General features: G+C 42.6%; 1 protein-coding gene across 6 annotated transcripts in view; it reads left to right on the forward strand.

Annotated features, from left to right (window-relative positions):
* Nucleotides 1–26,592, forward strand: part of TSPOAP1 (TSPO associated protein 1) — a 432,345-nt gene that overhangs the window by 347,256 nt on the left and 58,497 nt on the right. For all 6 annotated transcript variants that reach the window (XM_082245070.1, XM_082245072.1, XM_082245071.1 and 3 more), the window contains 8 exons: nucleotides 945–1,096; nucleotides 4,238–4,819; nucleotides 7,281–7,553; nucleotides 11,616–11,801; nucleotides 13,327–14,388; nucleotides 16,134–16,242; nucleotides 16,917–17,107; nucleotides 17,247–17,415. In XM_082245070.1, coding sequence (XP_082101196.1) covers nucleotides 945–1,096; nucleotides 4,238–4,819; nucleotides 7,281–7,553; nucleotides 11,616–11,801; nucleotides 13,327–14,388; nucleotides 16,134–16,242; nucleotides 16,917–17,107; nucleotides 17,247–17,415 — 2,724 coding nt within the window. The remainder of the gene's footprint in view (nucleotides 1–944; nucleotides 1,097–4,237; nucleotides 4,820–7,280; nucleotides 7,554–11,615; nucleotides 11,802–13,326; nucleotides 14,389–16,133; nucleotides 16,243–16,916; nucleotides 17,108–17,246; nucleotides 17,416–26,592) is intronic.

Here is a 26,592-nt window from a genome sequence, read left to right on the forward strand (position 1 = left end):
GTCTCAATCAATGGCAATACAATGATGATATCATGAAACCGTTACACGTCCCAGATTAGCTCCGGTCCAGATGGCATGTCTCCTCAGACTCCCGCCCTTCTGTTGTCAGTGGGAAGTACAGTGCTAAAGGTGGAGGTGGAAGGGCCGGGAGTCTGAGTAGACCTGCCATCTGGACCGGGACACTGCTAATCTGCTATCTTTTTCAGCATCTTTTCGGTCACTAACCAAAACTCGGCAGTCATCAAATGTTATTTATTGACAAACTATGAAGAAAAAGAAGACACAGAGGCTAAATTGTAGGTGATCCTGTTTCCGAGGGAACGTGTGACGGTTTTTTGATATCATCATTGTATTCCCATTGATTGAGACGTGTCGACATCTTTAGGTCACTACTGGAACAACGTTTACCCCTATGTTTTATATGCTGGTGTTGACCACTCTATAATATGAGGATCAACACTATCTGGTAAGCAGTTTACCTCATATTCACGTGGTACTTGGCGATACGATTCCATCTACTTTTTACTCACTGGTGTGTGGAGAATATGGATTTTTCATATGGACTATCATTGTGTCACACTTAATTTACATTGGTGCTGCCCTCTCTTGCATAAGTAAATATGTATAGCCTAGCCACAGGTTCATTCTTGTTTTATTAGTAATACACCAATACAATATTGAAAGCACTTCATAAAGAATATCCTGGTTACAATTCCTCATTTGAAGTTTGAGAGTATGGTGGAAAAGCTATGGGACATAGAGTGACACGGGGTTCAGTGTCAGACCCAAAGTAGACCACTCCTTAAAGAAAAAATTATTATGGAGTGTACCTGCAGATCAGCTTTTTTGCTCTCATTGTATTACCATTAACATGCTAGATTACTAGAAAATATTCTATATATTAGCCATCAAATGTCTGTGCCATAATTATTTTATATTCACAGGTCCTCCTGATGCTCCACTTGATGTTCAGGTTGAGCTTGGTCCAAAGCCGGGTGTTCTGCTCATCACTTGGCTTCCAGTGACAATTGATGCTGCTGGAACCTCAAATGGGGTCCGCGTAACTGGCTATGCAGTGTATGCTGATGGACAAAAGGTAATTAAACATAGTGCTGCAGTTCTATAATACTGTATCTGACCATATTCATTGCTGAAATGATTCAGTCTTAAAGCAGCGTTCCAGCCTAAAAATAACTTTGCAGCATCAGTTAAAGTATAAAAACCTAAAAAATAATTGGATAATTAATAATTTTTTTTGTTTCACTTATCTTGTTTTTAATGAAAATAAACGTACCTTCCTTCCTCTTCCTCCTTGTGCTGACACGGCCGCCGACGTCACTTCCTCTTTTGCATTGCGTCCTTGGAAATGAGCGTCATCAATCCCAGGATGCAATGGGAACAGCCGGCCGCTACTCTGAGTGCCGATCACAATCTACAGCGCATGCGTGAGATTGCAATCGGCATTCTGGGTAGCCCAGAACCAGGAAGAGGAACACAGCGGGGGACATTTGGGGGGATCTTTATTCAGTAAGTGTAATGTACTGTAATGTGGGGTTAGTGTTAGGGTAATTGGGGGTAGTTAAGGATTATGGGGGAATTTTTAGCTCAAAAAATGTGTATGTGGCCAGATCTCAGCTTTAAAGTTTAACTCCTGACAAGGAGGAGCACATTATGAGAACATTACTCTGCTCTTTTTTCTGTCAGGAAACCTTGGATGTTTGATGGACAGCACTGTGCAATTCATCAGAGCCTATTTAACTCGCTGTGCTGTCCTTAATTTTGCTAATGTGAGTGCTGCTGTGTAGGAGAATCACAGAAGTCTAATATTAACAGATTCAGATGGTTACATTAGTTGTATGTGAAAATACATTTAGTGCATGTACTTGAGTTCGGTTTCAACTGTCCATCTACCAACTGTGTTTTAGCTAATGATTTATCATAGCAACTCTGGTGGGTTTTTTTGGGCAGGTCTTTGTGAACCAGTAGCTTTTGGCACAGATATCTTGGTGGCATTCATGAGTAATGTTCACTATTTAGAATTGCTTTATATAGAGATAGATGAATGGTTAGATTATTGATAGACCTATAATATTTTTGGTGATCCTGGATTTCATGTAACAGTAGTGTAATATGTGACATATATGCTATATGAAGTCAGAACTGGACTTATTGGGTGCTTTATTGCTTTACTGCTTCATTAGGGTGCTAGAATTTATCATGCATGCAGAACCTAATACACGCAGTCCCCGAGTTATATACATCCAATGTACATACGATTCATGCTTACAAGTGGAGGCAGTGTTGCGTCACTTCCAGCCGCTTGCGCTATGTGCTGGTCCTGGAAACCACTGGGAGGTTATCTTGCTGGAAACTGGATCCCACGCTGGCTCTGAGGATTGAGGCCCACTGCTGCTACTGGGGGCTGAGGACGCACAGCAAGTGGGCATATCCCACTGATGAGCCTTATATCGGACTGGCTCTTTAACCACTTAAGCCCCGGAGGATTTTCCTGCTAAAAGACCAGGGGGTATTTTGCGATTCGGCACTGCGTGACTTTAACGGACAATTGCGCGGTCGTGCGACGCTGTACCTGAACGAATTTGACGTCCTTTTTTTCCCACAAACAGAGCTTTCTTTTGGTGGTATTTGATCACCTGTGCGATTTTTTGATCACGCGCTATAAACAAAAAAAGAGCGACAATTTTGCAAAAATAGCAATATTTTTCACATTTTTTTTATATGAAATTCCCCAAAAAAAAATGTAAAAATCAAAATTTTTTAACATTTTTGGCCAATTTGTTTTATCCTACCTATGTTTGGTAAAAAAAATCGCAAAAAGCGTATTTTGATTGGTTTGCGCAAAAGTTATCGCGTTTACTAACAAAGGGAAAGATTTTTGTCATTTTTGTTGGTTTTTTTTTTAACGCGTAATGGCGGCGATCTGCGATTTTTTTTGCGGTACTGCGACATTGCGGCGGACAGATCGGACCCTTGACTGACATTTTTGACACTTTTGGGGTTACCAGTGACATTTCTACAGTAATCAGTGCTATACATATGCACTGTTACTGTAAAAATACACTGGCAGTGAAGGGGTTAACTTTATTTGGGAGGGAGGGGCTGTGTGTGTCCCTAGGGGCGTGATTCTTACTGTGATTGGCTGTGGCTCTAGCTGTAAGGACACTGATCAACGGATCTACATAGTAGATCCGAGTGATCAGTGTCTTTACAGCGATGAGAATGACAGGCAGCTTGTTTACACAAGCTGCCTGACATTCTCCCTCTTCCCCCGACGATCGCCGAGTGGCCGGCGGACATCGGGTCCGCTGGTCACACGCGCGGGGGGGTGCGTGACCGCGCGGGAGCGGGAGCGCGCCTCCGCGGGCGCGCGCTCGCTCCCCAGACCCTCCCAGGCTAGTGACGTTAATTAACGTCACTCTGCCTGGCAGGGGCTGACCGCCGCAGTAAATCTACTTGCGGCGGTCGGCAAGCAGTTAATGCCAGTCCCATCCATTCCAAGTCCATCATCCTCTACCAAGAATGTTTAAGGTTGTACTGTACAGTATTTGAAATGTTTAAGCGTTTACATGCACAGGAAAACAAAAATAAATATGTAAAGACAAACATCTGTCCAAGTTGCATTTAAATAAAATTTGTGCAGATTGTATTTTTTTTATTTTTGCCTAGTATGGTGTGGTGTAAGAGCCACTGTAAGGTTTTTACGTCTGTCTGTATCCTCATTAGAAAGATTTTATCTCATTTCCTTTCCTGTCCCTGAGACAACAGGAAGTGAGAGGAAATCTACCCCTAGGAAGGGAAATTCACTCCTGTAAGAGTTTATAATGGGAAAAAGGTGTCTCCACTGAAGCTTGATCACCAATCCTTGCTTCCATAACAACCCAACATTTTCAACATACAATTGCCACAGGGACAGAAAGTGAGGTGAAATTGTCTGAACAGGGGCACAGACCGCCAAAATAAACGTTACAGGGGTGTTAACCCTTCCCTATGCTATCTATCCAAAAAGTAAAAAAAAAATTTTTTTGGCTGGAGTTGCACTTAAAAAATGTACGTGTTTCAAGTTGCATACAATTTCAATTTAAGAACAAACCTACAGAACCTATCTTGTTCATAACCCGTGGACTGCCTGTACAAGTAAATCTGGGATGTGTTGCTTTTAGAATGCTCTGTAGTGTTAAGGAAAAATGGTGTGTTTTAATGTGTGTCTACTTTTCAGGTACTGGAAGTTACTTCTCCCACAGCTGGCAGTGTGTTGGTGGGTACGTCTCACTTGCATCTGCTGCAGGTGTCTCGGGAAATATCAGTTAGGACAATGTCACCCAGTGGAGAATCTGTGGACTCAGTGCCAGCTCAAATACCCTCTGCCTTTATAAAGGTCCCAGAAAGCCCTTCCTTGTCGCATACCTTTTCTAACTCCAGCCTTACATGTGAGCAGCCCCTGGCCTCTCTTCCAGCCATGCCTCTCATTTCATCTTCTCCCTGCTCACTTAACAATGAAGCTACATCTACTCTCAAGGCTAATCTTTCCATCCATACAAGTTGTAGCAGAGGGGACTCCTTGCCTGCCCGGATTGCACCACATCTTTCACCACTCAGTGCTTCTTCTGGTTACTGCCAAGGATCTTCCAGTTTAGAGCCTTCTGAGGTTCAGGTGTCATGCCAAGGTACACAAGAAAAACTCTCCCCTTCTCTACCAGATTCTGCCACACACCATTTTCCAGGGAAGACTGTCAGTAACTGTTTGGAAATATCTAAGATCACATTGCAGTCTGAAGGAACAGCATTACAAGATAGTCAGGTAAGATTAAAGATCTTATGTAAACTTACTAATCAGAAAATAAGGTGGCCATTATAATAGTATTCCATAATTGTGTATACAAATAAAGAGTAAAATAAAAATCTTGCATGCAAGCCATTCATAAAATAGCCAGTATTTAGAATTTGAGATCTGCCCGTTTGTGCCCAGTATACCCTGTTGCCATTCATTCTCTTTCCACCTGTGCATGGTATATCAACACACTTGCTTACAGTGCATCCAGAAAGTATTCACAGTGCTTCACTTTTTCCACATTTTGCTATGTTACAGGTTTTTCCCAAAATTTATTAAATTCATTATTTTCCTCAAAATTCTACAAACCGTATCCCATATGACAACGTGAAAGAAGTTGGCTTGAAATCTTTTCAAATTTATTAAAAACAAAAAAAAAAATCCCATGTACATAAGTATTCACAGCCTCAAAATTTAGCTCAGGTGCATCCTGTTTCCACTGATCATCCTTGGGATATTTCTACAACTTGATTGGAATCCACCTGTGGTAAATTCAGTAAATTGGACATGATTTGGAAAGGCACACACCTGTCTATACAAGGTCCAACTGTTACCACAGTTACTAGTGCATGCCAGAGCACAAACCAAGCCATGAAGTCCAAGGAACTGTCTGTAGACCTCCAAGACAGGATTGTATGGAGGCACAGATCTGAGGAAGGGTACAGAAACCTTTCTGCAGCATTGAAGGTCCCAATGAGCACAGTAGCCTCCATCATCCGCAAATGGAAGATTTGAACCACCAGGACTCTTCCTAGAGTGGCCCGCCTGGCTAAACGGAGCGATCAGGGAGAAGGGCCTTAGTCAGGGAGGTGACCAAGAACCCAATGGTCACCCTGACAGAGCTCTAGCATTTCTCGGTGGAGAACGGAGAACTTTCCAGAAGAACAACCATCTCTGTAGCACTCCACCAATCAGGCCTGTACGTTAGAGTGGCCAGGAGGAAGCCACTCCTCAGTAAAAAGTAAAAGGCGCATGACAGCCAGCCTGGAGTTTGCCAAAAGGTACCTGAAGGACTCTCAGACCATGAGAAAACAAAGATTTAACTCTTTGACCTCAATGGCAAGCGTCATGTCTGGAGGAAACCATGCACCGCTCATCACCTGGCCAATACTATCCCTACAGAGAAGCCTGGCGGTGGCAACATCATGCTGTGGGGATGTTTTTCAGTGACAGGACCTGGGAGACTAGTCAGGATCTAGGGAAAGATGAATGCAGCAATGTACAGGTACATCCTTGATGACAACCTGCTCCAGAGCGATCTGGACCTCCGACTGGGGAGAAGGTTCATCTTCCAACAGGACAAAGACCCTAACCACACAGCCAAGATAACAAAGGAGTTGCTACGGGACAACTCTGTGAATGTCCCTGAGTGACCCAGCCAGAGCCCAGACATGAACCCAATCTCTGGAGAGATCTGAAAATGGCTGTGCACCTATGCCTTCCCCTTTCTTTCCCCCTTTTTTCTTCTTCCCCCTTATGTTACCTCACATTTTTTCTACTCCTCTTTGGTCTTTGTTTATTTTTCTCTGACCTTTTTTCCTTCTGGTCTTAGGCTTCAGCACCTTAAGCCTTGCTCCAGATTCTTTAGGGTTTTCCCGATATAAGAGGAAAATAATAAATTTAATCCATTTTTGGAATAAGACTGTAAAATAACAAGATGTGGAAAAAGTCTAGCGCTGTGAATACTTTCCGGATGCACTATTATTGTCCTCTTTCCAGGAGCACATACTCCTTTATCCTTCCCTCCGAGACAATAAACAGAGCAGTAACAGAGTAAAGCAAATACCAGTCTATGGGCTCAATCTATGTGACATTACTGGTTCATGTTGATTAGTCCAGACTTCCTCGTAGGTAAGGGAGATTCCAGCCCTGTGTAAGCTTCAACTGCTGTGGCTTTGCTGCCAGTGGCAGGAAGATGTGTATGTGCAGCTAGGGAGGGGGCATGAAAGAAAACCTACCCCCTGCAAGGGCAAAGCACAAGTTGGCTGTAGGGCCTGTGTTGAATGGATATCGTTTGCATCAGATATGTTTGGAATTCCTTACAAGTCAATGGGAATGCAAAACTCACTTGGCACAGGTCAAATTCAAATCAGATGGAGGGCAACTGCAAGTTAAATGCACCTGTCAAATGAATTCTAAAAGATCTCAGGAGCATCTTAAACTGATGTCAACTCAAGGCCATCAATACAAGTCTCCAAGCCCATCAACACAACACTACCCATATCTAGCTAAAGTGATTAGAATCTACAATAACTTGGTGTGATATTAATTGAATACAGATTGGAGTTTTAAACTGATCCCAGCCAGTTTTGTCACTTTCCAGATCTTTTTGAAAAATATTTTAGTTGAAAGGTAATCTAATAGTCATGTTTGAACATATTCCACCTGGTAAATGTTCTCACAAAAATTAATTTCTTCCATTGTATTGTAGAAGCAGTTTCTGGACACCAAAGAATCTAAAACCGGTGACCAATCGCTGTGTGGCTTGCCACTGGGTATAACATGGAAGAAGGAAAATACTATAGAATTAAATGCAATAAACACCAAAGAGGACTGTTCAAGTCCAGAGACGGGATTATCTGAAGATGCAGAAAACACGACTAGCAGCCTTAGCTATCGAGGGGTGTCTATTGACGACTTTCTTGAGGTTGACAAGAAAGAGGGAAAGGAATCAACTGGGTCTAATATTATCATTGAAAATGAGGTCAGTGATCAAGAATGATTTCATACTCTGTGAAACCTTTACACATTGGAAAAATAAAATAAAACTGTCAAACTAATTTATGAATTACAATCCAGTTGTTTTTGCAAGTAGAAGCTTCAGGGCCCTTTCGCACTGATACTTTTTTTCCTGCGTTTTTTTCCTTGCAAGAAAAATGTTTCCCTTTAAATCTTATGGGAATTTTCACACCACTGCGTTACCGGTGCAGTGTGTTTTGAAAAATCCTGTTTGATGCATCTTTGGTACGGTTTTGAAACCCGCACCAAAAACGCAGCTTCCCTTTGAAATGAATGCAAATTGCAGCAAAATTGCGGTAAAAACCCACTGCAATTTAGCGTTTTTGAGTTGCAGGTCCATTTTTCACAGATGCAGGCAACCTAAAAACGCACAAGAAATGTACAGCAAACGCATCTGAACCAGGCAGCATCATTGCTGTAAAAACACATGCATTTTTATTGCGATTTTGGTACAGAGCAGTGTGAAAGTACCCTTAACAAACAATCACAGCTTTTCTCAACCTTTTTAAAATTGAAAATGCTTTATTAAACAAGCAACAGGTACATACACGGACAAAGGTATGCACAAATGTCTTGTCTACTGACCTAGAATACTGATGTCTTGCGAAATATGCAATAACACAAGATTGTGTACCTTATCAATTCATACAAAAAAAACACACAAAGCATGGCAAGAAAGCAGGAAGGATACCAGACTGAGGATACATCAGACAGTGTCACTTGGAGAGACTAAACACAATAAGATATGTAGCCTACTCACATCATTACTACTCAGGGTGAAGCTCATCTTATAATTCTGCAAAATGTGTAACCCATTACATCTGCAGGAGCCTATGGAGAACTAACTGGGGTGGAGCTAGTCCCGGGGTATCAAACCAGTTTTGCCAGATAGAGAAACATTTCTTAGAGCATTCTGTGCTGGTATGTTAATGTATCAAAATAGTTTACTCTTTCAATCCATTGCTTTTTTTATAGGGGTGTGTAGTGACATCCAAAAACGGTAAATTTGCTTGTGAGCATTCGTACTGCACAATGGGTAGGGGGTAAAAACCGTTCCTCATCAACCATACCCAAAAGACAAAGAAACAGGATCTTGAGGAAAAGTGGTCATAAGTGCTAGGGATATACAGGTCCTTCTAAAAAAATTAGCATATTGTGATAAAGTTCATTATTTTCTGTAATGTACTGATAAACATTAGACTTTCATATATTTTAGATTCATTACACACAACTGAAGTAGTGCAAGCCTTTTATTGTTTTAATATTGATGATTTTGGCATACAGCTCATGAAAACCCAAAATTCCTATCTCAAAAAATTAGCATATTTCATCCGACCAATAAAAGAAAAGTGTTTTTAATACAAAAAAGTCAACCTTCAAATAATTATGTTCAGTTATGCACTCAATACTTGGTCGGGAATCCTTTTGCAGAAATGACTGCTTCAATGCGGCGTGGCATGGAGGCAATCAGCCTGTGGCACTGCTGAGGTGTTATGGAGGCCCAGGATGCTTCGATAGCGGCCTTGAGCTCATCCAGAGTGTTGGGTCTTGCGTCTCTCAACTTTCTCCTCACAACATCCCACAGATTCTCTATGGGGTTCAGGTCAGGAGAGTTGGCAGGCCAATTGAGCACAGTAATACCATGGTCAGTAAACCATTTACCAGTGGTTTTGGCACTGTGAGCAGGTGCCAGGTCGTGCTGAAAAATGAAATCTTCATCTCCATAAAGCTTTTCAGCAGATGGAAGCATGAAGTGCTCCAAAATCTCCTGATAGCTAGCTGCATTGACCCTGCCCTTGATAAAACACAGTGGACCAACACCAGCAGCTGACATGGCACCCCAGACCATCACTGACTGTGGGTACTTGACACTGGACTTCAGGCATTTTGGCATTTCCCTCTCCCCAGTCTTCCTCCAGACTCTGGCACCTTGATTTCCGAATGACATGCAAAATTTGCTTTCATCCGAAAAAAGTACTTTGGACCACTGAGCAACAGTCCAGTGCTGCTTCTCTGTAGCCCAGGTCAGGCGCTTCTGCCGCTGTTTCTGGTTCAAAAGTGGCTTGACCTGGGGAATGCAGCACCTGTAGCCCATTTCCTGCACACGCCTGTACACAGTGGCTCTAGATGTTTCTACTCCAGACTCAGTCCACTGCTTCCGCAGGTCCCCCAAGGTCTGAAATTGGTCCTTCTCCACAATCTTCCTCAGGGTCCGGTCACCTCTTTTCGTTGTGCAGCGTTTTCTGCCACACTTTTTCCTTCCCACAGACTTCCCACTGAGGTGCCTTGATACAGCACTCTGGGAACAGCCTATTCGTTCAGAAATTTCTTTCTGTGTCTTGCTTGAGGGTGTCAATGATGGCCTTCTGGACAGCAGTCAGGTCGGCAGTCTTACCCATGATTGCCCATGATTGCGGTTTTGAGTAATGAACAAGGCTGGGAGTTTTTAAAAGCCTCAGGAATCTTTTGCAGGTGTTTAGAGTTAATTAGTTGATTCAGATGATTAGGTTAATAACTCGTTTAGAGAACCTTTTCGTGATATGCTAATTTTTTGAGTTAGGAATTTTGGGTTTTCATGAGCTGTATGCCAAAATCATCAATATTAAAACAATAAAAGGCTTGCACTACTTCAGTTGTGTGTAATGAATCTAAAATATATGAAAGTCTAATGTTTATCAGTACATTACAGAAAATAATGAACTTTATCACAATATGCTAATTTTTTGAGAAGGACCTGTAGTATCAACAACATCTGTCCAGTAACTGAATAATTTTGTTTCTCAACCTTTCTAACATGGAGAGACTCTTGAAGTAATTGTCCAGTCTGAGGAAACCCCTGTGAAAAACGACTTTTATCTACAGTCTATGGTGCATTAACGTTATGGTCAGTGAAAAGAATGCTTCTTACATTGGTAGTCAGTGGGAAAAAAGCCCCACTCACAGATAGCTGAAAAGATCATTGATGTCAGTGGTTACTCTGAGAGGCAGGCATTGTTCCAGTAACCCCTAGCAACCTCTGGAGGAATCCTGGTTTAGAAAGACTACAATATAAATAAATGTGTTTGCAACAGAGTACTGATAACCCTTCATGCAATTGTCACATTCTGGTTTGCTAATCCCTATTTATGGTTATTGTATTTTATATACAAAAAGGTCATCTGTATATTAGAGAATGTGATTAGCATCCCTGCTTTAACAGAAATACAACTTGTTTAAAAACAATTACCAATGCAATTGCTACAAAAGCAGTTTTAGAAGTTGTTGCTGAAAACATTTTTTCAATTTCCATCTTTACCTGACAAAACTGTCAAAATATTAAAATGACACTTATATGTATGGCAACGGGGGTTGCTCTGCGAATTCTGTGTTCAGAACACCCCCCAGAATTGTAATGTACTGCTGATTTTACCAATAGTATTGCTGTTTTTATGGCAGCAGTTAAGGGTGGTCATTGTGCCTTACTTACAGCAGAGCCCCTGTATTTGGTGACCATATATGGTTGCTCTTCTAGATGTATACATTTCCATCAATATAAAAAAACACGTTTTTTACAAACCTAAAACTTAATTGAACGCCTATGTAAAACTATTTGAATTGATTTCAGGGGCAGAAAAATAGTAAGGCGGGTCATAGATGAGTCAAAACTGACTTGATTCCCCTATCCACACACTTGAAGTGGATGGGGGAATCCTCCCCGCTGAGCTTATGTATTCCGACAGCGCAGACACTTCCCCTCTATCAGAATACTCTGATCAGTGTTACAGGCTAAAGCCTGCAGTGCTGACCGAGAGGGGAAAATCTGACAGGGCAGTTGTACAGAAGTTGATCAGTAAATCACAGCGCCCATACATGGATTGAAATTTGTCCGCTCTCTGCTGCTGAGGGCACATTGAGCTTATACATCATGTGGCTTTCCAAGTGTATTTTTCCAGGTTCAGACATGTTTTAATATAATGATATAAAGCTGAGATTTGTAGGTTAAAGTATATTATTGTGTGTTTACATTAACTGTATTTGTCAAACTCAGGATGCTGGTGAATTGCCTTTAGAGACAAATGCAAGTACTGCACACATAGATCTCAGTCGTAGCTCTAACCTGTCTGACATTCTGGAAGAAGAGGAATATGAGGAAGATGAAGATTCTAGTGTTGTTCCCAGTGCCCATAAGTGGGCTCAGACATCCAGGAACCCAGTGGCAGATAGCTCAGGAAAGGTAAGTAATGCTTTCTTTGTTGAGCTATGCACATATAGTTTAATAATTTCTAGTTGTTGGAGTTTCAAAGGCTGTAAATTTTAATCTGCCCTTGAAACTCCAAAGAGAACCTTACAGACACTCCTGACGTTATGATTACTGAGTAACTCTATGCAGGTCTTTCGTTTTTTAACCTGAAATAACAAACAGAAAAGATGTAAATTGGTTGCTACAGACAAGTCCAGAGGTTCGACTGTGCAGTAAATACTGGCATTAAAAACTGGGTACTCTTATTGCCGATTAATGTGTAAAACTGCCAGTCTCAATGGTGATTGCCAAAGTTAGCAAGGTGTCATAGGTGGCAAGCTACAAGTGCTTGTTATGTACTAAATGTACAGTATACATATCGAATGCACTACTTTTTACTTTTGACAGTCTGTGCATTACTTAATCCAGATCCATGCAAAAGTGTAATTTCTCTCTGCTGCACCATTCCTCCGCTATCCTGACACCAAGAGAAAAAAGGTGACAGGGGAGGGAGCTCTAGCACAAAGCCTGTAATTGACAGTCTCAGCTCTGTTCCTGTGTGCTGTGTGAAGGGGGATGTGCCCCTTCCCTCCAATTAGCTCTCTGAGTTCTCCTCACTGAGCTCTGCAGTGTGTACGTTCAGCTATCTGCCCCGCAATTTTCTGACCGCTCGGACAAGCTTTAAAATTTCTTGAGTTTGAACAGATGTAAAGAAAAGACTGCAGATAAACAGGTACAACTTATGTAGGAAGCTTTGTTTCATCTCGGTGTATCAGCTGAGGCCAGTAATTTTACTGGGGATATGTAAGGGTTTACAACTACTATAACTTTTATTAGCTAAGATCTAGTCATCCTGCCATTTGATTCCAGAAGGCCAGTTTTTAAAAGCAGAAGGTACATCTTATGGGATGCCTGATGCTTTTCTTGTCCTTAGGCCTAGTCTGCAGTCATATGGCTCTCTACACCAGTGTCTCTTAAACTATGGGTCAGGACCCAAATTGGGTCAGTGGCCTGGTTGTGATGAGGTGCTTCACAACTGTGTAGTAAATGTAGCCTAGGTTTTCCAAACACAGAATCACTGGTGAGTGATGTAGCACACTTTGGGGTTTTTAGGATTTGGGATAAAATATAGAGAGTAGTGTGGAGCCTGTAGGGCACCACAAAGTTCTGTATGCTTAGCGCAGCAGAGAGCGTTTCGTAATTGGAATAGAGTCGTTCATTTGACATTGAAAGGTCAGGTTGGCTTTTTTCTGTTCCAATCATTTTTATTACACTCTATTGGCCTTGGACCCCTGAAGCCATTGGTGTGCAATGCACTTTGAAAAGCACACAGCTGTTGTGTAAAACGTATAGTATGGCTATAACAATAGTAGTACATGCTAATAAGTAAGAGGCTTTTCTATCGGGTTTCTGAATAACTAAAGCTGTCAGCAGGAGATAAACTTTTGTTCTTAATGTGTCTTTTACTCTCATATTACACCACTTTGCTTTTTCCTTAATTTGTTTCGAATGCATATAGCTGGAATGTTGTGAAACAGACAGTGATGAGGAAATTCTCGAGAGAATTTTGGATCTGCCTTTACAAAAGCATTGCAGTAAAAAGCTGTTTAGTATCCCAGAAGTGACAGAAGAAGAGGACGAAGAAGAGGAAAATCCTGCCCCATCAGCTGCTTGGAAAGCACAACTTTGTAATGTGGAAATCCCCAAATGCCATTATGTGAAAACTTGCAAAGCCTTTCCACAGAAACCAGGGAGTCCAACCTGTGCAAATCCTTCTACAGAACAATGCTGTAGGGACTTCAGTGGAAACAGCAGTAAACCTGAATGTTCTGTGGACGACTGTGTCTTTCAGGACTGGCAGCAAAGAACAGGAAGTTGTGTTTCCCAGTCTCCACTTTACTCAGTAAAGTCAACGGTTTCTGAAAGCACAATGTGGAATTCCAAAAAGAACAACAGTGTGAATGAGAGAGCCCATTGGGCAGCCGAGTCAAACAGGAAGAAGCAGAGTGAAGGGAAAGAGCACTGCAGTCGCTTGTCTTCAAATGCTAACCAAGCTCTTCTTTATAATTCTAGGGGCCATGATGTAAAAGAGCCAGTTTTTTGTGGCACAACCAGGGAAGGTTCCCAAGTTGGCCACAGAAGTACAAAGGTTTCCAGATCATATCAGAAGCATCAGTCAATTGTTCCCACAAATGTGACAACAAAATCTCCTAGTACTTATAGCAGTAGACACTTGGAAATTGATATTGAATATGATACAGAGGATGAAGATGACCTGTCTGTCCCAACTTATTATGCCACGCGGACTAAAGATGACATTTGGGAGGACAGTTCCCAGACAGACAGGGAAGGATGGAGTGAAAGCTCGGACTATTCCGAGCCTATTAGGTTTACTAAAAGAAAGGAGGTAAAAAGGCAACCTGAAGTGCAGACCGGAACAACAGAGTGTCTAAAACGACACACATCCCTGCTACACATTGATCAAATTCATGGAGGCCAGCAAGGCAGTGATAAAGATAAAGGCAGCAGAACAGCAAGTAATAAAACTATGAGGACAGTCCGATGGGAAGGTGCCAGAAAGGTGATGCTTGGTTTCCCAGTGCTTACAGTGGTGTACAGTGTCCCCAACTCCTTTTCCTGGTTATTGATGGCTGTAGTGGCTGTGGCTTTGTTAGCACCATCTTGTCTACCTTTGCTTTGTACATGATCTGAGAAATTAACTAGCTGAAAAAATGCAGTACCCCGGAGCTTTATCTGCTATTCATTCACTGCTTTTGCTTAAATGCTTTGCAGAGCATTTGCCTTTAAACACAGTATTCCTCTTGAATAATTTACAAGGTTTTTTTTGTAATATGTATTATATATCATAAATGTTAAACTTAAGTGAACCTGTGGGAAAGGGTGATCAAGCAGGCAATAGGCAAGTATAGCACACAGCTGACAACCGCTGTCTTTTTCTTTACGTACCCGTCAGGGACTATACAGGACCCTTCTTAAAATGTACGTTAACCCTAACAAGTAACTTCTCCTTTTTGCACCTATATAGTCATAATACCATTATAAGCATTTGATATATCCGCTTAATAAGTGCAAATAAATACTTTTTAATCCTTCCAGGAATCTTGTGAACTGAGAACTTCCTGGGCCTCTGTTTTTCCCAGCCCTCTGTCTACAATAAAACACCACCCCCTGCTGTAATGGAGGAGAGGGGTAGGTGTTCTATAGTCCTTAAACACTTCCCATCTTGGATGATGACTCTGCACCTCCAGAAATGGTTTAGTCAGTGTTGTGACTCTAGGACATGAAGTATGTTACTGGCAGAATAACCAGGTAAAAATATAGAGTTTCCACTTAAAGCGGAGATCCACCCAAAAGTGTAACTTCTGCTTTAAGTGCTCCTGACCCCCTGACATGCCGCATTTGGCATGTCATTTTTCTGGGGGGGGGGGGGGGGAACCTGGATTTGACAGGTACCCGCTACCACTTCCACTCGGGCCGCCTACGCAGCTTGAGTGGAAGGTCTCCTCTCTCCCCCCCCTCCCTGAAATCTTCTGGGACATGTCACCGGTCCCAGAAGATTGCCTGGCCGTTCACGACACGCAGTGCGACTCTCACCCGGCTGTGAAGCCATAAGCTGTCACAGCCAGGTGTCCCCACCACTGATGTCGGAAAGAGCCGATTGAGAGAACCGAGGCTTCAGGAGGCTGTATCACTGGATCATGAGACAGGTGAGTGTGTGTTTATTAAAAGTCAACAGCTACACTTTTTGTAGCTGCTGACTTTTAAGAAAAATACAAAAACTACTGGAGCTCCACTTTAATAGAGGAGAATAGCTCCTTTCCCCAAAGCCCACATTGCAGTGCCTGGTACTGTGTAACCTATCAGCAGTCCAACCATTGCCACAATGGGGCTAAAGGGGGTTATTTTCAATGCGCTTTTGAAGAGTATGAGAGACCACTGATGACAGCTGCCTGCTAAATCTGCTGGATAGTCTTATTACGCTTTCCCCACAGTTTCATTTTAAGAGGGTTTTCCTCTTTGTTCCATAAACACATATAAATACATGTATAACTAGACCTTTACCAACTGGACATACTAACATGGCATGGTGGTTTTCATAATGTCACCTTGTACCTTTTACATACACCTTTTAAAAGGCCTTACTAAATAAAGATTATTGTAAATTATTTTGAGGAGTATATGTAATGTCTGTGCTGTGGATCACCTTTTTATTGTATGCTAGCAATAGCTCGGCCTGGTCTGTTATTGCTCATAGCTGAACCATTATGAAGATTAACATTGATCCGTTTGTTGATTCCTCTTTAGGATGAGTGGAATGAAGAACCAAAGGTGCCATTACATCCAGTTAATACTGAAACTGCAGCTTTAGAAAAGAAGGCCAGATTGAATCACCTCGCCACAGGTTCTGAACCAGGTCTGTAAGGGGTTTATTCTTTGTTGAACTCTGTTCAATACATGGTCATCTTTCTATGCATTGCCTTTGTAAACACCAAGTGCACAAAAATACCCGTTGACCTTGCTAAATATCTAATGAACCTATAACTTCATGTGTCTCTGCTGCACTGAAATTTTGAGCAATATTATTAGCCCTGCAATTTCATCTCTGGACTACAAAGCCCCTTCTCTCTGTTAAAGCCGTAAGGAGAAAAGGAAGTAGATTAATCAGGAGTAAGCAGTGTAGGATGGCAATGCTACTCCACAAAAGATAACACATAGTGAGTGAGCGTTGTTACCCTAGGCAAAAATAATTACTGTAAGCTGCAATACATTACATTTTTGTTCTTTGTTATAAATACACTTAAGGCTGCTGTCACACAGGCAATCTGGATGCTGGTGACAAATCAGACTGCTAGTTAGAGGGCACACTTGCTGATAGCGATCAAGTTTGGCAGTATTCTGGGCCAGTGAGGGAGTATTTCTGTAGAGGTTGTCCATGTGACTCTGCTAATCTGTTGCAAACAGATGAGTCACCAGTGTAAAATCAGCCTTAAATAAATATTTGCATTTTTTAAATTGTATGTTTTTACATAACATTTCGTTATATATTGTATCTCATGAGGAATTATTATTTGCTAAATATATATGCAGATGTTGCTGCCACACATGCAGAATGTCATCAAGATAAGAAATGTCAAGAGAAAGAGAGCATCTCACAAAGACCAGAAGGGGATTCTATAAGAATGTTTGTAGCCCTTTTTGACTATGACCCAGAAACCATGTCACCAAACCCTGATGCATATATGGAAGAGCTTCCATTTAAAGAAGGACAAATATTACAGGTATATTTATAATATAGGCTGTGTAGCTACACTTTTCTCAGAATCATTAATGTTCAGAATCATAATGTTTCAATTTGGATTTACTCTTTCATAGAGTTGTATTAGACTCTGCTTATTGTAATATGGAAATGTTTTTTAGGTTTTTGGTGATAAGGATACAGATGGATTTTATCGGGGAAAGCATGGAGGGAGAATAGGATACATCCCTTGTAACATGGTGTCTGAGCTACACATAGAGAGTGAAGAAGTTAGAAGAGAACTTTTGAGACCGGGCCGTCTAACATCACCCTCATTACTGAATGACCTAGGTAAGCTACTTCTTTGGGCATCTGCTTGGTTTAATATTTATTTTAATTTGTACCATAAACTGTTCTTCCCTCCCCCCTTACAATGAGTGCTGGGACATAGATGGGGGGATTAACTGCAAACTCTCAGGGCATGTGCCACCGCAACTCTGGCAAGGTTCCCTGGGTACCAGAGCCACTGCTAATCTAGTCCCTCTGCTGACTGCTGCAACATGTTGTGCAGCCACATATTTTCAGCACAGTCATGAGGATGGCGGCCCTAAACTTGGCATAGCCTGTGTTGCCATTCCTCCTCAGTATTACAACCCCTTCCCCTTTCTGCCTGCCAGAGCAGCTGAAGGCACAGTCAGCCATGTCAACAGAGGGGTAAGTGATTTGTGTGTATGTATGTTTATGCATGTGACTACAGTGTATGTGTACGTATACAGTGTGTGCATAGGTGGTACTGCTGTTCTATGCATAGGAGGATGGTGATGAAATGAGTGTTGTATGCTGGGCTGAATATAGTTCTTGAGCCCTGCACTGTGTGTGTTACATACACCTAACCCCTGACTCTGTACATTATACACCTGACCCTAAACACCTAAATTACCCACTCCTGACCCTTGCGCTCTGTACACTATACATCTGCACTCTGTACAGTACATACTTCTGACCCCTGTGCTATGTACATTAACCATTTCTGACCTCTGCACCCTGTGCATTACCCATTTATCCAACCTGCACTGTACACTATATATGTCTAACCCGTGCACTCTATACATATGCTTTAGTTTTAAAGAGGAAGTAAACCCTCCTCAGGAAGTTGTACCTATAGGTAAGCCTATATTAAGGCTTACCTATAGGTACTGTAAATATCTCCTAAACATTCACCGTTTAGGAGATATTTACCTTTAATGCAGCCAGTGACGTCACTGGCGCATGCGCTCTGAAGGAACGGCAGATCGTGCCGTTCCTTCAGAGCCCCGTGCCGTGACCGTCGGCTCCCGCGCGCGTGCGCGGGAGTGACGTCACCGCGGCTCCGGCCAATCAGATGGCCGGATGCCGCGATCCCGGAAGACGGGCGACTATACATGTCGCCCGTCATACAGGTAAGCGGACGGCACGGCGGGGGCTCGTTCTAAGGTAAGTATTTCATAATGAGCTACTATGCGATGCATACTAGCTCATTATGGGTTTCTCTTTCAGGATGTAAAGAAGAGAAAAATTTTTTTTCTCGGTTTACAACCTCTTTAACTCCTTCCCATTGTTGCAGTTTTGCAACATACACAATTTGCACTAACTTAGTCTTCTCTGCTAACCAAAGAGACAGAGCTAACCCCCCTTCAAAATGTATCTCTGTTCTTGAATTGGTGCAGGTCTTTTGTATAGAAGAGTATAGTGGCTGTGTATAGTGTGCTTATGATGATTTATTTTCTATGCTGTATACTTTTTCAAAATTAGGGACCATATCCTTTCATGAAATAGTTTTCAGTACTGAGGACATTTAGCTGTTTTAGCAATGCATGTAGACCTAAGATTCTAAATAATAGTTGTAGCATTTTTTTCATGTTTATTCTTGGCATAGCATATATTTGTGGCAGTACATGTAAGCAAATGCTATAAATAAGCTCCAAAGCCATTGATTTTATTTTTTATATATATATATATATATATATATATATATATATATATATATACACACACACACACAAGTCCATCTCATAAAATTAGAATAAAATCAAAAAGTTAATTTATTTCAGTAATTCAATTCAAAAAGTGAAACGCCTATATTTTACATAGATTCTTTACACACAGAGTGATATATTTCACGCATTTCTTTCTTTTAATTTTGATGATTATGGCTTACAGCTAGTTTAAACCCAAAATTCAGTATCTCAGAAAATTTGAATATTCCGTAAGACCAATAACAAAAAAGGATTTTTAATACAGAAATGTTGGCTTACTGAAAAGTATGTCAACGTACAGTATAGTATGCACTCAATACTTGGTCGGGGCTCCTTTTGCTTTGATAGTGGCCTTCAGCTTGTCTACATTGTTGGGTCTGGTGTCTCTTATCTTCCTCTTGACAATACCCCACAAATTATCTGTGGGGTTAAGGTCAGGCAAGTTGGCTGGCCAATCAGGCACAGTGATACCATGATCATTAAACCAGGTTTCTCTTTCGTTTATCGACGGACACAGCGCTCCATAAATCATAAATACTGGCTTATATTGCCTCCTCAAGGAGTAGGACTAGGCTGAACAAAAAACACCTGGCTACCTTCTGATCAGAAATAAGGACCTAGGCTTCCGGCTTGGATCTCTGGTCCTAGCAATTTTTTTCTCCTTCCTTAAATCTTTTTGTTTTTTCTCTCGGGAGATCTACAACCAACTGACGGGCTGGGCGACGGGCTGGATAATCTAGATCCAGTGGTCCCCCCAGCAAGTTAAACGTCTCGCAGGGTCACATACGACTGGGCTTGGGCCTGAGTCACAGCGGTCTTTTTGCCGACAGCTCCACTACGGTGTTGAGGATTCGGTCTCGAGCATTACCCGCACCATGGAAGGGTTAAGTACAGTCCCCCCTCTCCCCTTTTGGCGTTTTTTTTTTTTTTGGGGTGGACGTGGGTAACCTCCAAGGATGGTCAAACCTCCCTGTAGGTTCCCTCCTCCCATCCTTAAAAATCCCTTAGTGAGCTGGGCTTCCCCCACTCCCTTTCCCCTCTGTTTGGACCTAGAGTCTGATGGGGGTCAGAGGATGCAGCAGAGACCCCTGGGGTCTCCCTCGCTATCCCCACTCTGTAAGGGTCCTGGGATAGTGTGTCCTGCCCTGGTAGTTTGGAGGGGTCCCAGTGTAGGAGACCCCTAGTTGCATGCCGCTCTGTTTGCAGTGTGGGTATAGTGCAGGGGGTCCCAGTGCAGAGTGCGCAGCGGAGTCTCCCCTAACATGTGTCCTAGCTTCAGGAGGGGGGTCCCCTTGCAAAGGGTGCAGCTTTGCAGAGGGCACAGGGAAGATCCTGGAAGGGGGCTCATGCGGAGGATTCTTCTGAATCTGCAATAATGACCCTGGATGATGAACTTCATCTCTATTTGAAGGAACCAGTAATTGACAGAAGTATTGAAAGTATAGTAGTATAGTACTAGTGTCCACTCCAATCCATTCCACTGTCGAGCTTTTGTCTAGCTTTTTTTGCAGCACAGTCATTGCAAAACTGCTACAAAAAAAGCTAGACAGTGGATTGGAGTCAGTGGACTACTGCTGCAGTAGTGCTCCACTCACTGCTGCAATAATTTTAAATCACTACTGCAGTGACTGCACTACTGCAGCAGTAGGCCACTGACTCCCCACTGTCTAGCCTTTTTTCTAGCAGTTTTGCACTGACTCCAGTTAATGATTTAAAATCATTGCAGTGAGTGCACTACTGCAGCAGTAGTCCACTGACTCCTCCAATCCACTGTCTAGCTGTTTGTTGTTGTCTAGCTTTTTTTCTAGCACTTTAATTTGCACTGACTGCAGTGTTAAAATGTTAATAAACAAACATTAACCTGTTCAGTAACAGATTTGTGTTGAAAATGCTGTTTATTTTGCAAAACTTTAAATGTTCAAAATATCAGCCCATTTTGGCCGATACCGATATGCAAAGGCCAAAATATCGGTATCGGCAACGAAAAACCGATATCGGTCAATCACTACCAGGTACACTCCAAGCCCTCGGCTCAGGTGAAGAGCAACGGGATCTTATCAGACCCCTTCACGATTTCCAGTGGAACTCGAAAGGGCTGCCCTCTGTTCCCCTTGCTCTTTGCCCTTACCTTGGAACCTTTTCTCTGCAAGATTCGCTCTAACCCTGATATTGCTGGTTTGCGTATCAGTGACACGCAGAGTAAAGTTTCAGCTTACGCGCATTACCTTCTTTTCTCCCTTACTAACACACTCGTTTCCCTTCCTAACCTTCTACGTGAATTTGAGATATATGGCCGCTACTCTAACCTAAAAATGTATTTTGGTAAATCCGAAGCTATGGGTGTTGCGTCACGCCCCAGCTCTTACAACACTTGCAAAACAGCCTTGCATTTAAATGGACTGCCACCGCCCTTAAGTATTTAGGTGCCCTGATACCTCCCGACCTCTCCAAACTCTATGACCTTAAAGCGGTAGTATCCCGCTTTTTGACACTTTTACCTACAGGTAAGCCTATAATAGGGCTTACCTGTAGGTACAAATAATATCTCCTAAACCGGCATGGTTTAGGAGATATTTACAGTGCATGCAGCCGCTCGCGGGAGCGGCGCATGCGCTCTGAAGGTCCGGGGGGACCTTCAATTAGTTTGCCGGGAGCTTGCCGGAAAATCATGCGCGTGGGAGTGAAGTCATCGTGGCTCCGGCCAATCATCGCGCCGGAGCAGTCTCTTCCGGCCAATCACCGCCCCGGAGCCGCCAAACCCGGAAGAGACGGCGAGGGATCATGGCAGCGCCCGCAGCGATGTCCGGGGGTCCGTGTCGGGGCTTCGTTCTAAGGTAAGTTACACATAATGGGCTAGTATGCGATGCATACTAGCTCATTATGCCTTTGTCTTGCAGGTTTTTTTTTATTGTTTTTTATTTTTTAGGGTTTACAACCGCTTTAACTTCCCTCTTCTGCTCCAAATTCTGAAACTTTTGGAGTCCTTGCACCTGGGTCTACACTCCTGGTTTGGGAGATGTAATCTTCTAAAGATGTGTGCGCTCCCTAAGATACTCTGTTTCAAGCCTTACCAATCACGATACCCTCCAGATTTTTTAAACGGACACATGCCATGTTTTTGAATTTCATATGGGCTCACAAGAAAGCGTGTATCCAACGCAGCCTTCTCACGAGAATCAAATTGGACGGGGGCCTGGCTCTGCCGTATGTTTTTAAGTACTATCAAGCAACCCACCTAGGCAGACTGGAGGCGACACTCCCGACATAAGCTGTGGGTTCGACTGGAACATTCCCAATCTGATGCCACCCTGTCTGGGGCTCCATGGTGCAGAGACTCGCTCCCGTGTACCATCAAACTGCACCCCACTGTGGGGACTACCATCAGAGTAATTGCCTCTCTCTGCACCCATCTGTCTATATTCTCAGCTAATTCTCCCCTGTTCCCGATACTGGGTAATCCGGCCTTTGCTCCTGGCCTCCGGGACCACTCGTTTCTAGAATTGAAGGATCAAGGACTTTACCAGGCCTCCCACTTTCTGTTGGCCAATAAGTGGCCTACGCTTGCCCAGTTAACGGATGCTCTGAGGCCATTTAGACTTACCTTTTGGAAGGCAGTTCAGATCCACTATTACCTCCATTCCCTACCGACCCCAGCGGCATACCTTCACGATCTTACGCCCTTTCTAGAAATATTGCACTGGTGAAGGTACCTTGCCTCGTCCCCTCTCTAAAATTTACAACCTCTTGATAGCGCCATCTGAATGGTATTTCCTACCATCTCTACAGAAGTGGGAGGTAGACCTCTGTCACTCCTTCACGCCTCTGCAAAAACAGAATATCTCCCTGCTCTTACTAAAGTCTTCTACGTGTACTAATATGCAAGCGACTAACGACAAAATACTGATGCGTTGGTATCGTGTACCCACCCAGCTTCACAAATTTTACCCACACACTTCGGATCTTTGTTGGAGGTGCCAAGGGGAACGGGGAACCTTATTGCATATCTTCTGGTCTTGTCCGAAACGTACTCACTATTGGAAAGCAGTCAGTGAACTTGTCAGAGAATTTACTGATTATGAGATACTAAATGATCCTGCTTTTTTTCTACTTCATCTCTCCAACCTCCCAGTACAAAAATATTGCAAGTCTTTAGTGCAACACATTCTAAATGCATCCCATTGCTTTGGAAAAAAACACCCCTCGACTATTAGTGACTCTATACGTAAGGTCGAAGAGCTAAACAAAATGGAAGATCATCTAATGGCTCAATATGACAAACTCTGGGTGATTTGGAATATGTTTATTTTCTTGGATAAGAGGAAAAATCTTCTGGGCTCCCTTCCAGACAGGTTCTATTTGACACACTCCATATCCCTCACATTCCCCCCCCCCTTTTTTTTTTTATTCTCTCTCTCTCTTCTTGTCCTTCCTTTCTTTCTTATGTCTCTTCTACTCACATCTTCTGTGGATTATCTTTCCTTTCCTTGAAATCTTAGGGGAGAGAGGAGAAGAATGCTCAGGATTGATGCTCTATGTACACATGTTGACACTGTGATATGCCAGCCTTGATCCTTGCCGATATTCTCCTCTGTTGATGCTACTGTGACTAGCATTATATAACACTGCAGGATACTCCTTTTAACTATTATTGATGATATGATACTCAGTACGAGCTGATGACAGTTTTCTGTTACTATGTTTGTATTTTTGTATATTGGACAGTTTTTTTACCTCTTGTTTTTGTACCAGTGCATCTTTTTTGTTCTCTCTCTGTATCGAAAATTTAATAAATATAATATTTGCAAAAAAAAAATAAAAATTGGTGTTGGCAGTTTTGCAAAAACAGCCTTTTTAACCTCTGGGACAGGTTCCCCTGGCTTTTTTGACCAAGAAACTGTTTTTTTTTTATTGTGATAACTTCAACTAGAAGGGTATCGGAACTACCAGCTCTTTCTTGTAAAGAGCCATTCTTGATATTTTATCAAGCTAGGGTGATTTTACTTCCTCACCCAGATTTTTTGCCCAAGGTAGTGTCTGCCTTTCATTTGAATAAGGACATTATACTACCCTCTTTTTTTCCAGCTCCTCACTCAGAGGAGGAAAAGTTATTGCATTCTCTTGATGCAATATCTTGTTGACCTGGAACTCCTGGAAGGAGTTTCCTAACTTGGTGTGGTCTCCCAGCCTAGCCTTAACTATAGGGAAGTTGTTCCTTCCCTATTACTGGAAGGTGCTAAAAGATAGCAGTCTTTTAGGCTGGGGAAGAGTTCTGCACAGTCCATGGAACATGTTTGGGTCGTTTTTGACCCTAGTTGTTGAGCCTGTTGGCCCAGTTCTGTTTGCCTAGTTGTTGCCCACCCTTCTCAGCCATTGCTATGAATACTTTGCCTGTGTCCTGTACTGTATGATTAAGATGAGTGAAATTTTGACTTGCCTGTAAATAGCTATCATTCCTTGGAGTACATTACAGGACACAGGCCACCCTCCCTTCCATTCCTTGGATACTTTGCATTATTTGCTACAAAACCAACTAGAGTTATAGGGGAGGCGCCCAGGTGGCATGTTCTTTAAAGCCGTGCCAGCGCCCAATAACCTGAAGGTACGAGCCTATAAGCCAGAGTCTCTGAGTAATTTTCCCATGTCGTGTAATGTACTCTAAGATATGGAATTTGCAGGCAACGCCTGGGCACAGGAAGTCCAACCTACATGTTCACCTCTGCATACAGGAGGGTTGGCCCCTATCAAACAAAATAATGTAGACTAGCCCAGAGTATAATCCCTCCTACCAAAATAATGCTTCCAATTTTGCTACTGTCCTAGGATTATGCATTTCTTTCTTCAGCCCTGTGGTTTTAAAGACTAACCTGTGATTTTTCTAGCAAGTTTTTTCTTCTACACTTTTTCTTCAGTCAAGACTTTTCTCTACACTGCTGCTGCAGGTCCCTCCTAATTTGCAGCTGTCAGATGTGCTCTTATTTATCCTGGATTTTGGACTGTACCTTATCTAGACCCGACTGGACATTGCAGGGCTATGCCCTGTCTTTTGAAACTTACTTGGTAAATAGGCCAGTCGGGCTGAGTACTGGGAGCGCCCTCATTTTTATTGGTTGGCTAGCAACAATATTCCCCATTCCCCACTGGTTTTGCAGTGGAAGGGATTGACCCTGTAGGCCCGAGCACTAATGTCATCTGCTAGGCGTGGTCTTGTCCACCCACACTTTCCCACCATACAGCATTGAGGATGCATCTCCCTGCTACTGCTCCTGCCGAAAGAGCTATGTCAGTCTTTCAGATTTACCGATTTCCTGCTGCCTGCTTACAGTAACTCTGGTCAGCTCTAGCCATCTGATCCTCTGGCCGAAGACCTTTATCTGTTACCAGCTGTCCAGGTTTTGGCATTACTCGTAACCATGCTTTTTACCCTGAGTCTGAATGTTGTCTGTTCACATTGTGGCTGCAACATATCTGGTTCTAGACACAGAAGGGACAGCCCTGCTGTAACCTTTGCCACCAACTGATTTTTCTACTAACTGGTTGAAGGTTGCTTGCAGTGTGCGTACTGATGGTGCTGACCTCTGGAGTCAAGCTGTCCTCCACTGTTGAGATCTCTTCCTTAGAGTCCTCCTTGGCTCTTGTTAGGAGTGCTGCATCCCCTTCCCTCTCTGAGATTTGTAAAACAGTGATGCAGGATTTTAGCTCCCAAACCAACCAGTTGTTTGTTGACAATGATAACAAAGGACAAAAATGCATTTCCTCACCTCTTCCAGCAAATTCTGAATCTGTTTTACCCATGGGCTTAGTGGCTTCTGAGCCCTCGACTGCAGAAACTTTGGTTCTGAGTAGCTCAAATCCTTGTCAGATGAGTTTACCTCTAAGTACTCAGTCTGCTACTAATACTCACTAGCTAAAGAAGGCCCTTCTTATCAATTCAGTCGGCACCAACCTGAAGCTAGGGGATCAGTCTGTTTCTTCTGCCAGTGCATTTTCTGTATTTGGGTTGTAAAGGGCCCTTTTGGCCACAAAGACCTTCACCTTGCAACTGCCTTTTCAGTTGTTTTTCTACAGGGATTGGAAGCTCCCTGATTTGTTGTTTGCTTCCACTAAACACTTGTTAGCCTTGTATTAGTTTGGGAGTTGATCATCCATGTGCCTCTTTAACAAGAAGGCTTTTATACCAGTGGTGGATGCATATTTCTTTTAAGAACCCAACCAATAGGCATTTAAGCAAATCACTTTCCAGAACTCTGTTGGGTCTCATTCTGCACTTGACTATCTTTTGTCAAATCATGTCTGACTGGTCAAAACCCCTAAAAAGGATGAAATCACAGCTGCCCTTGATAATTTTGCTTGTTGAACATGTGGAGCAGATGGCTAAAGTGTTACATTTCAGCTGTGGCAGTCTACTGGAAGCCTCCTGTCTTATTTCTTGCATGTACAATATATGTATGCACGCATATGCATAAGCATGAGCTGGCCTACAAGAAGTGTTTGATTTACATGCCATTGAGGGACA

Source organism: Pelophylax lessonae (assembly GCF_965119305.1).
Source record: "Pelophylax lessonae genome assembly, chromosome: 2".
Classification (NCBI taxonomy): Eukaryota; Metazoa; Chordata; class Amphibia; order Anura; family Ranidae; genus Pelophylax; species Pelophylax lessonae.